General features: G+C 39.7%; 1 protein-coding gene across 1 annotated transcript in view; it reads left to right on the top strand.

The window, feature by feature from the left end:
• sugt1 (SGT1 homolog, MIS12 kinetochore complex assembly cochaperone) overlaps window positions 1-12646 on the top strand; it is a 167814-nt gene that overhangs the window by 59734 nt on the left and 95434 nt on the right. The window contains exon 9 of the mRNA XM_059964741.1: window positions 2404-2500. Coding sequence (XP_059820724.1) covers window positions 2404-2500 — 97 coding nt within the window. The remainder of the gene's footprint in view (window positions 1-2403; window positions 2501-12646) is intronic.

The following is a 12646-nucleotide window of genomic DNA, read 5'->3' as shown; positions in this document are numbered from 1 at the left end:
ATCATAGATGGGAGTGAAGGACAAATAGAGTCCTACAGCTTAGAAAATGAACCTGAGATAATGCTATCAATATGTATGATTTTAAATTGTGATGGAAGTTTACATGAGGCTTGCAAATATAGTAATGAGGGAAGAGTAGCTAAGAGTCTGAGATACCAACAAGTAATTAACGCCTCTGTTTTCAGTTTGATTTTTTTTCTTAGTGGCTTCATCCATTTTCTCAAAAGTGGAAACTAAGCAATATTGAATTGCATTACAATATGTGAAATATTACAAATATATAGAATTAATTTGATCTAGTTTCTCTACTAGAAGGTATATTTTAAATTTAAATTTAATTTGCTTCAATATTGTAAACTCCTTAGTATTTCAACTACTTAGGTATCCATAGTAGCCTCTTTGTTATTGAGGGAAATGACCACGAGGGTACTTTGCTTTGTCTATTTCCTGTCATTCATCCCAGCTACCTGCCTCTTGCAACTTGGATATGACTGCCTCCTGTAGCTCTTATTTATCACCTCTTCATTCTCCCAAATGACCTCCAGGTATCCAGCTCAAGTTCTCTAACATATTTGGTAAGAAGCGAACACAGAATCATTTCTTGTAAATGCAGCATCAAGAACATTAGAGTTCTCCCAGATCTCCCAAATCTTAAAAGAAGAAAACACCACCACTCTGGGATACATTCTCACTACTCTTAACTAGACACAAAAAAAGAGACAGAAACTTGACAGAAGCCCCAACCTAGCCTCCACCTCTTCTCATCTTGAGCCAAAGCCTCAGTTCCCCATTTAACACTGTCCTGCTCTCACAGTGGCTGCTCCATTTGAACCTAAATTGGCCCTTGTCAATTGCCTAGTAACCTAAATTCAGCCATAAGTTCCAACAGGCCCAGTTTGCTTTTTAAATCTGGCACTACTCACCTCAATGCGTTCTCTGTTGCTCTATGGTGATGGAAATCTTCTTTAAAATTGCATTGTAAAGCAAATTTTGTAAGTAACTTTATTTGCAATAATCAAATTCTTGATTATGCTGCATTTTTGTCAAACCTGTTATTTTTGTACAGATTTCAAGTAAATTTGCTTCTTCATAGAAAGGGACAGTACAGTGAAAAAGTCTTAAGACACAGGTATATAGCTAGGGTCCCTAAGACTTGAGCAGTACTCTAGCAATTTTATGTATTGTACTGTACTGACGCCATACAAAAAGTAAATTTCATGCCCCATGTGACTGGTGATAAACCTGATCATGATGTTGTGGAGCAAGCACAAGGAAATCTGCAGATGCTGGAAATTCAAACAAAAACACACACAAAAAGCTGGTAGAACACAGCAGGCTAGGCAGCATCTAAACGGAGAAGTGCTGTCGACATTTCGGGCCGATACCCTTTGTCAGGACAGAGTGGTAATGATTTTGTGGACTGAGTGGGAAGGGAGCTTGGAGAGGGGAAGCACCAGAGAGACATTGTTTGGAATCAAATTACTTTGCCTGGTATATTGGGTGTATCTGCACCCACGCCACCACATTCTCTCTCACCCTCCCACCCTCCGCCTTCCCTGCGACTCCTCTCTGCTGCCTATTCCACATCCCTTCCACAGTGCTCCATCCCCAACATCCTTTGCTCCCACCAGATTTACAAATTTGATTTCCTACACATGGACAAATACAGTACTGTGCAAAAGTCTTTCGGCACATATATATCTCCAAGATTTTTGCACAGCACTGTAATTAGTCCCATTTATAAGTTGAGTTTTATAGAACAGAGGTGACAAGCAGGTTTTTACATTTAGTATGTCAGTAATGACAAATTCGGGATTCATTCTCACAAATGAGTGATTATTAAAGGCTATATTATTGCACATAAAAATCTGCAGTGCTTTTTGAATAGGAATGATTGCATGTACTGAATATAAGCTTTTGACCTGTTAATATTTTTGAGTTATTCTATAGCGAAATCAAAATGCAGCTGTAACGTCATTGTCATTGCCACTGCTTTCTGTTGCTTAGCAACTTGCAGCCTCCTTAACATTTCCAATTTGTTGCATTTTGTCAATTTTAATTTAAATTGTCTGCATTTGGATTAATGCTTACAATGCATTTAGTATTCTTTTCAAAAAAATGTAGGAGTCTTTGAAACTTCTAAAACACTCAAATGCTGCTTAGAAGCAATAATAGTGTATTATGGCAATGACACTTCAAATACTTTTCTGAAACGTTCAAGCAAAGTGCGAGCTCGTCAAAATGCATTTTCCATTACCAGTTAAACAAATGCTTTGTATGATTAAATTCGTACTGTGGTTGCTAGTACCATACCTACATGTTTGCAGAGATTTGAAATTTATTTTCATCTCCCTTAACTGTTAAATAACTTGATTTTGCCATTTTAACTCCTTTTTACTATAGACATGATTGGTACCAGACAGATTCTCATGTTATCATCACAGTAATGATCAAGAATGCAAATAAAGAAGATGTGAAGGTTGAATTTGCTGAAAAAAGTGTAAGTGTTCTTTAATTATCAAATTGTGCTAGGCATGAGAGCTTTAGATACTGTACACTGGAAATATTTTGTATGTGTAAATTATATTGCTAGACCTTATTACTTTACCTTTTATAAATTCAACGTAGAAATAGTGTTAGAATTCTATTTCAAAAGATTGTGATATTTATGTTAAGAAATTAGCACAGCAGAGTATTTTTCTAAATTGTGTGTGTGCTAATATATGCTTTCATTTTGATAAAATCTATTGCAAACAAAACACTTAATTAGAATTTGGTGAAATTTGCTGATTCATTTCATTAATTGGGCACATTAACTTTTGGAGAGGAATTGTTAACTTTGATCAAAAGAGAATTGTTTTGTAGTCAAGAAAAGTCAATGCATAATGTTGTTCATTTTGTTACTTGTTATCTCCACTAACTCTTTGTCTTAGGGGTAGAGTATAGTTGATGCAGAAGGACAGATCTTGGGTACTGTTGCAATTCTGAATTTCCTTTTTTTTTGTGTTACCCATGAGCGCTCATTATGAACTATCTTTTGTGAATGCATTTATTATCAACTTTCTGAAATTCTTTGGCAAAGTCCTTTACAGGTAGGGCCTTGTATATGCGAGTACTTAAAGCTGTAAGTGAAGGAGGTGGTGCGGAAAAGCAATACATATTTAGCAAGGCCTGTCTTTCAGAAACTCCTAAAAGTCAAATTTTAAAAATATATAAATGATTTGAACGTCAAGCATTAGACTAGTGGTCGTCAACCTGTCGATAGCGATTGACTGGTTGATCTTTGAGACTTACCCAGTAGATCCCAAAAAAAAAGAAGAAAAATAAATGCACAAATACTGTTGAGAGATTGTTTCCGGGTTGCGGGGGTTTAGTTCCATTCTTTCTGCCCAGTGTGCATGCGTGTAGCTCCCCCCCCCCCCCCCCCCATGCACTGCCACAAGGGAACGATATGAGTCAGCTGTACTTTTCCTCATTCCCTGTCACTCCCACTGTTGAACTTGAATACATGCAAGGTCATTACCCAAACGCGTCAGAGATCACTGGTAACTGGCCTCGGGTAACTGACTGCTTTGTGTGGCCAGCGAGAAGTGCCGTTGCTACTGGCCTGGAGCGTGGACGGATGAGTGCCGCCTCTGAACCTGTTTAGCACACCGAATGTTCATGGGGAACCTGGTGCTAAAATATTTGTAGACAACCTAATTCATGCTCAGGGTTCCATAAGTATCAGAGCAGCTAACTTGCTGTGATCTACTGAAAGTCATCCCTGGAGCCAAACTTCTGTCAACCGATGGATCCTACGGGGGGGAGGGGGGGGGGCGGGCGGGTGTGCGTCCGCGTCCTGTTGCACTCCTCGGTTGGTCGGTTGCTCTCTCCGGACTGCAACTGCTGCGGCCCCGGTACGGGAACAGCCACACCTGGCCAAGGCGTCTGGCAGGAGGCTGTCTAATGAGGCAATGAAGCACTCAAAACTGCTTCGGTACCTTGAGTCCAAGCACCCTGCACTTAAAGACAACGGAAAAAATGTGAACAAGCCGGACAGAAGCTAAATGCTAAGAGCCACGAAAACTAAATTGCGGGATAGACTAGACATAAGGAACCTGCTTCGAGTATCACTGTATTCCGGTTGTGTTTAACACCCCTCCCGTTGGCCGGTCCGCAGGAATATTGTCAATATTAAACCGGTCCGCGGTGCAAATAAAAAAGGGTGGTGACCCCTGGTGTTCATACATTATTTCTACTTCTGGGTTGCGGGGTTTTACTTCCGGTCTTTTCTGCCCCAGTGTGCATGCGTATAAATAATTGATTTGGAGTCGATCTTGCCTTTTACTAAGGCCAAGGTAGGTGATCTTGGGCTTCAAAAGGTTGGTGACCACTATTTTAGACATTTAACTAAATTTTAAAGTTGTTCTTCATATCTGCTTTTTCTACTAAAGTGCATGGAGGCTAATGCAGATTTTCCCAATGTCCGAAGCCTAACAATGGGGAATTGCTAGTATTATGCCCAGATGCAGAACTAAAAAATAACTCCAGTGTTGGAACACTGTTAGGAGAAGGCTGGTGAAGGACAACAGTACTTAAGGATACACACAAGCTTATGCGGGAATCCTCAACTTATGATCAACTACTCTGAATTGTCAGTTCTGTGCAGCTGTCAGCATTGAGAACTTGTTTCACAATTTCACCTGTATCTGTTTCAATAAGAGGGTTTCATTCAATGTACTATATACTAAATTTGCAAACTAGATTAGAGAATTGGAAGGACCATATTCAAGTCTACTACTTCGCTCAATTTCCTACCTGTTAAGTATTTGCCTATGAATGTCTTTTTGACAGCTGGATACTACACAATGTAAAATTGTGTGATCTCTTTTTGGACTGGCCTAAAATGCTTTTAACACAGCACCTGTGCTGCTGCTATAATGGGATATCATGACTTGTTTCATGGTTTACAAATAATTATCATCCTGGCGGATGTGCTAGAAGCTGTTACAGCTTTTCCCTGAAAGCTGCTATTATTTAAGCAGATGCTGACCATCAAGTACCCATCTATCACTATTCTGTTTGTCGTATTCAATGCTTCATCACTTCAATGTTTTGGCGGTTTAATTACCCATTCAGTTGCTTCTAAAATGCTGTCATAATATGTCTCCCACTACCTTTTTTGGTACCATTGTTCTGGATTGCAGGGTTTAAAACAATCCTCCTATCTCCTTACTTATCACCTTAATCCTATATCCTCTGGTCTTGAGATATCTTTGTAAAGGGAAAAGTTTCTCAAAATGGCCAACCTGTTTTTGGCCCTCATTTTGTGTACCCCCACCCTTCTCCGCTCAGCATCCTCTGCTCCAAGGAAAACTAACACAGCTAACACGTTCTTTCCTCATACCTAGAATGGGATGTTACATTTAACATGCTGGTAAACCCCTCCATTGCAGTTCTTTCCTGCTTGTGGCCTGGTGACCAAGCACTGAAATTGAGTACACCTGTTAAGAGCACTAAGTTATCTCAAGACTTTAAGCCCCCTGGTATAAATATCTGTAAGTACCCTCACTTTAGAGAGATAATATCGTATGAACCTACACTTTAAGTACTAGTTTACTTTACTGCTTTAGCCTCTTTCTGAAAGGGTCAAGCTGCCAATGATCACTATTTTGAGCAGTGGGTGCCCTTCCACAATGGAGTTACTTTTTAGCTGAAAAATGTAGATTAAGCACAGCTTATTTTTAAGAGAAGCACATTTAATTTCTGAGTAATTCTTGACAGATTTATAATTTAAAGGATTAAGACCTATTTTTATAAATTCAAAAGATATATCAAGTTGTCATCGCAGAAACTGAGCCCGAGGAATGCCTTGTATTTATACTTTTTTTTCTATTAGCAAAATTCTCATGTGATGTTTTTCAAACACAGTATCAGGCCGTGCAGATGAAATGTTCAATTTGGCCAACTTGCACTTCTCTTAATTTGACTAGGCCAATGTGGACCCTGTTGTTTCTCTTGATTAAGTCAAGTGGGTGAGCAAAGTGTACTGATTAGAAGTCAAGGCAATGATCAAAGACTACTAGTTAAAAGTTTAATTTATTGGACATCAAACATCAAACCCTGGGCAATTTCTGCCACTCAGCTGAGGAATTTATCTTAGTGAACAACGAACCTCTGACCCTTAAACAATTTCTGCTGCTGTGCTAAAAACCTGAGGTCAAAGGAAAACCCTATCCCACCTGGGGCCTAACCAGTGTTTTTTCAAGCTGTACAGTGAAATCCTTATTTTTATATTTTGTAACCCATCTAATGAAGGCAAATGTTCTTGATGCTGCCTTTGCCTTATCTACCCGTGCTTCCATCTTTAATGATCTATGTATGGACTTGTATGGCAAAGTCCATCTGTTTCTTAGTGCTCACTAAGGCCCTATCTCTCATGGAATATATCCTGATCTTCGTAGACATGCCAAAGTGCATCACAAGATTACATTCAATTTGCAATTTTTCTGCACAGTTTGCCAACCCAATAATCAATATTGTAAAGCAGGAACATTCTTTTCACTATCCACAATTCCACCAATTTTCATGACTTCATATTAACTTATCATACCTCCTACATTCACACCCAATTTCTTTAGATATCCTACATGTGGTTCAGTGTTGTGGTTGCAGCTTTGATGCTTGTGCTACATTACTGGTCAGATATTTCCAGTCTCAAAATCAGCCCTTCACCAACAGTTTACCTCAGATTACTAAACTAAATGTTGATCCAACTTCCCTTTAATCCTGTGGGCTCTAACTTTGGGCCAGTCTCCCTTGTGGGAGTTTTTCAAAGGCCTTGAAGTCCATGTTGACGAAAGTAAATGTGCTGCCCTCATCAGTATATTTTACTTCTACTACCAAAGGCTCAAATTGATCAGGACAGGATTGTCCACCAACAAAACCATGTTGACTAGCCCTATCTTTTCAAGTGTTGATTAATCCTTTTCTTCAGTTTTTTTAATAACTTACTTCAATACTCAACATTTTCAAATAGTTATCCTCAAGAGGCTGAAGTAACAAGTCTTACTACCCTCCCTTTTGTTTCCATCCTGCAATTAATATTCTGTGCGTTCTTTCGTTGCCCATTTCATAAAACTCTTTCTCCCTCTGCAGACGCTGCCTAACCGGCAGAATATTTTGAATATATTTTTTATTTATTAAATAAAATAAATATTTTAAAATAATTATTTTATTTTAAAATAAAAATTATTAAATAAATATTTGTTTATCATGCAGCAATGTCAGCACAGAGTGCATTTGATGGTTGGTCATGGTTTGGGAAACTGTTGCCAGTAAGTTTGTTTGTTGGCACCCAAAATTCACAAACTTGAATGCAGCTTTTGTATGACATTTGCATGTTGAAAAAGGTCAACATTTTGTGTAGTGTTCTCCATGCTCATTGTTTTCCAGTTGCTTAGTTTTGAATATCTGTACCTTTTATTTGTCTAGTTCTGCATCTGTTTGGATGAATAATTGAAGATTTTATTTTGCATAACCATCTGTCTCCAGTTGTGCTCCTCAACCATTAGTCAGCTTGTATACTAGTAGTGCAGGAATACAGTTGGAGTTACAATATACTTGATACACTAGTTGTAAAACATTGCTCTGACACAAATCAATCAAGCACCTTATTTCCATCTTCATTAGGTGTGAACTAAAAAATACATTTTATGTCACTGATCATTCTCCAGTGTTATAGTAGTGATCTGTAAGTTAAAAGTAAATTCCTGAAAACTCAAGGTCAGTCCTATTCTGCTGTTCATCCATTTTCTTATATCCCATATAAAAAATGACTGTGTGAAATTCTTATTAATCAAAAGCCAGCAAAATAGTTTCCAAAAACTGGAATGTCATGCTTTGTACACTCAAGTGTCATTTGAAAGGTGCATAATCAGGAAGTTTTGTTATTGAAAAGTACATGTGAAAGAAGGTTGAATGTAAATAAAGGTAGTCATAGCTAAATATGCACAGAAGACAATTAAGGAGCTTAGCAGACCAGGCAGCAACTATGAAAAAGAGTACAGTTAATGTTTTGGGCCAAGACCCTTTAACAGGACTGGGCAAAAAATGATGAGTCAGTTAGAAGGTAGGGGGAGGAAAGACAAACAGAAGGTGATGAGTGAAACCAGTGCAGGGGTGAGGGGTGAAGTAAAGAAATGGGAAGTTGATTGACAAAAGGGATACAGGGCTGAAGAAGGGGGAATCTAATGGGAAATGGGCCATGGAAAAAAGGAAAGGGCAAGGAGCACCAGAGGAGGCGTTAGGCAGGCAAGGAGATGAGGTGCGAGAGAGAAAAGAGGATGGGGAATGGCGGGGGTCGGTTCATTACCAGAGATTCGTTGAATTCATCTACTTTGCCTCCAACTTCCACCCTGCCCTCAGATTTACCTGGACCATTTCCTACACCTCCCGCCTCTTTCTTAATCTCTCTGTCTCTACCTCTGTAGACAGCTTATGCACCTATGCCTATTATAAATCCAGTAACTCTCACAGCTACCTGGACTATTCCTCTTCCCCCTTCTGTCAATACCTCTGTCTCTGCAGTTGCTGCTCTCAGGATGAGGCTTTGAATTCCAGAACGAAGGCGATGTCTGCCTTCAAAGGGGGGGGGGGGGGTCCCTTCCTCCACCATCAACGTTGCCTTCAACTGCATCTCTTTCATTTTGCGCGCATCTGCCCTCACCCCATCATCCTGCTATCCTACTAGCCTCCGCATCCGGCACATAACTCTCTATAACTTACACCATCTCCAACGAGACCCCACCACCAAGTACTTCTCCATCCTGGCACTTATCCTTGCAAGTGGAACAAGCGCTACACCTGCCCCTACACCACCTCCCTCACTACCATTCAGGGCTCCAAAAAGTCCTTCCAGGTGAGTCAGCTCTTCACCTGTGAGTCTTGGGGATTCCTACTTTATCTAGTGCTCTTGGTGTGGACTCTTGTATGTCGGTGGACCTGACGTAGATTAGGAGACCGCTTTGCCAAGCACTTGCACTCCTAATGCCGGAAGAAGCATGATGTCCCAGTAGCTACCCATTTTAATTCTACTTCCCACTCCCATTCCGACATGTTCATAGCCCCTCTAAGGTTGCGATGAGGCCACACTCGGGTTGAAGAAGCAACATCTTGTATTCCATCTGTGTAGCCTCCAAACTGATTGCATGAAAATCGATTTCTTGAATTTCTGGTAATGGCCCCCCTTCTCCTTCACATTTCCCCATCCTTTTTTCCCTCTCACACCTGATCTCTTTGCCTTTCCTTTGCCTCCCTCTGGTGCTTTCCCACTTTTCTTACTTCATGGCCTCCTGTCCTCTTCCAATAGATTTTCCTCTTCTCCAGCTTTGTCTGTTTTTTACCGATCAACTTCCAACTCTTTACTTCACCACTCCCTCCCTCCCTCCTTCCCCCACCCTTTCAGGTTTCACCCATCGCCTTGTTTTTCTCTCTCCCCTCCCCTCAACTTCTATCTCTGACTCCTCATTTATTTTTTGTCCAGTTCTGCTGAAGAGCCTCAGTCCAAAATATCAACTGTACTCTTTTCCATAGATGCTGCTTGGCCTGCTGAGTTCCTCCAGCATTTTGAGTGTGTTGCTAAGATTTCCAGCATCTGAGATTTTCTCTTGTTTGAGTTAACAAGCTTTAATGTTGCCCTATTTTGTGTGTCTTTCACCCCACCCATCTCTCTCCTATCCTGTACTGCTTTATGCCTAATTTTTAATGCTATTTTCCACCATGTTTCTCTTTACTTGTTTCCAAATGCCTAAAAAAGGAGGAGGCATGGTACTGTAGCAGTTAGTGCAAAACTTTGTAGTGCCAGCTACTGGGATTCAAATCTAGCCACAGGAGTAAGGAATATGTATGTTCTGCTCGTGAACATTTAGGTATTCTCCGGGTGTTTTGGTTTCCTCCCACTGCCTTAAGATAAACCAGTTAATAGGTTAATTGGCCATTGTAAATTGTCCTGTGATTGAGCTAGCGTTAAATAGGTGCATTGCTGGGCAATGTGACCCATTGGGCTGGAAATGCCTGTTCCACACTGTATCTCTAAAGAAATAAATGTATATTAGAGTCAGTAGGTATAATTCCTGAGAATAGTGCATCCCTTCATGATAATATTCATGATTCTATCATATTTTTGAGCAAAAGGAGAATGGAATGTCATCACCTGCCCTGACAGCCTTCAATGAACCTAAACCTGATGAGGATACTTTGCAGACATTTTTAACTGCTCCCTACTGCAACCTGAGATTCTCATCTGCTTTAAGAAGACCACCTGGTACCTAAGAAAAATAGTTATGCCTTAATGACCACTGTTTGATGCATCTGACATTAACCATAATGAAGTGCTTTGAGAGAATTTTTATAGCACACATCAGATCCAGCCTCTCAGACAACTTTGATGCACTGCAATTTGCAGACTGCTGAAAAAAGGTTAATGGTGGAAATTATTTCCCTGCCCCTACATGCATCTATGGAGCTTCTGGTGCCTAAAGGCAGCAGTGTGATGCTATTGTTTATTGACTATCCTCTACTTTTAGTACTAAAATTCCAAGCAAGGTCATAGATCTGGGACTCAACATTTCCCTTTGCAACTGAATCCTTGCTTTCTGACCAACAACCAGCGATCAGTACGGATAGGCAGCAGCACCTCAGCCTTAATTATGTTGAACACTGGCACCCCACAAGTCTGTGTCCCTAGCCTCCTACTTTACTTCCTATGCACTCGTAACTGTGGCTAGATTCTGCTCTAGCTCCATCTACAAGTTTGTAGATGACACCATTGTCATGGGCTCAATGTCAAATAATGATGTATATGAATGCAGGACAGTGATAGCCTAGTGGCATTGTCTCATGACAACAGTCTTTTTCTCAATCTAACTCCTTTCTGGAAGATTGGGGGCAGGGGAGGTTGGGGTGGACAGTGTACACACCTGTTTATATCAACTGTGGAAGTTCAAGAAGATTAAGAGCTTCAGTATTTCAGAAGCTTCCCTGGGTTACTGTCAACACCTAGACTTAAGCATACAGTCTCTACATCTTAAGAAAAGCAAGGCCAGCAGGTATATAGGAATTTTGCAGTCAGCAAGATGTGAAAGTGTTTCACTGCTTCTGCCAACTCCACCTCCCCCAGCATGACACTGCAGATTTTGTAATTGCATACCTGAGAACATGATAGTGGTACTTTTGCCAACAGCACTGAGTAGTTCAAGGAGGAGGTTCACCACCATCCTTTAGTGATAGAATAAAATTGAATAAATGGAAAGAACTGGAGAATTAGCATGAAAGAGGAGAAATAGTTGAAAGGGACTAAAATTATTTGGAAATTTACATTAAACTTGTTCAAAAGTGTTAATTAGTGTTCTTCATTATTTTAAAATCTTTGTTTCAACCTTATATTGGTTGGTTTTGTCTGAGACATTCAAAATTATTGCTTTTTGCGGCCAGTCATGCTTTAGCTGATTTATTTTTCTTCTCAAAGTTTGACTTTTATACCATGTACTTCAGCATCAGCTGTTTTGATGGTATTTATGTGTGAATGGGCCTGCCTATGTAGGTCTTCATCAACAGCTGTGCTAAGAAGTTAGAGGTCAATAAAAAGTTTCATTCCTATCTATCTATTCTTTCAAGTTCAGACTTTGTTTTTAGTAATACAAATGGAAAAAAAGCAGCAGGAAACTGCTAGTATGGATTAGTTAAGTTCAAAGTAAATTTATTGTGTAAGTACATATGCCACCATATACGACTCTTGAGAATCATTTTTGCAGGCATATTTAGTAAATCCAAGTATACCAATAGAATCTATTTTTCAATAGTTACTTGGTTTTAATCTTGTATAGTAATAGACCTTGTGATTAAAATGCCCAGTAAATGCCAATTTTTTTCATATCAGTTGGCAATATTTATAAAGCACTTTTAAGTTTGGATGGCTGCTGGTGGCTAACTGTGTACCGTGGGTGTTGGTGTTAAGACCACTTCTTTTCACATTGTACGTCAATGATTTGGATGATTGAATTGATGGCTTTGTGACTAAGTTTGTGGATGATGTAAAATAGGTGGGGGGGGGCAGATAGTGTTGAGGAAGAAGGGAGGCTGCAGAGGGACCTGGACAAATTGGGAGAATGGGCAGAGAAATGGCAGATGGAATAAAGTGTAGGGGAATGCATGCATTTTTATAGAAGGAATAAAGGTGGAGACTATTTTCTAAATGGGGAGGAAATTCGAAGATCAGAAAAGCAAAAGGATTTGGGAGTACTGAAGTAGGATTCCCTAAAGGTTAACTTGCAGGTCGAATCGATGGTAAGGGGGCAAATACAATGTTAGCATTCATTTTGAGAGGACAAGATTACAGTGGTGCTAGAAAGTTTGTGAACCCTGTAGAATCTTCTGTTTTTGCATAAATGTGATCAGATCTTCGTGCAAGTCCTAAAACAAGATAGAGAACCCAATTAAATAAATAATACAAAAACCATTGTGCACGTTCATTTATTAATTGAGAAAAATGATCCATTATTTCATGTACTTGTTGGAAAAAGTTTGTCAACCAGAACTGTTGTAGAACATTCAAGTGTTCTTTTGCAAAAGAGATGTGCAGCAATGTTTTTTTGGAGACGCAGAC

The sequence above is a fragment of the Hypanus sabinus genome, chromosome 3 (assembly GCF_030144855.1).
Source record: "Hypanus sabinus isolate sHypSab1 chromosome 3, sHypSab1.hap1, whole genome shotgun sequence".
Lineage (NCBI taxonomy): Eukaryota > Metazoa > Chordata > Chondrichthyes > Myliobatiformes > Dasyatidae > Hypanus > Hypanus sabinus.
The sequence above is the reverse complement of the archived record's forward strand: the minus strand, read 5'-3'. Positions and strand labels throughout refer to the sequence as shown.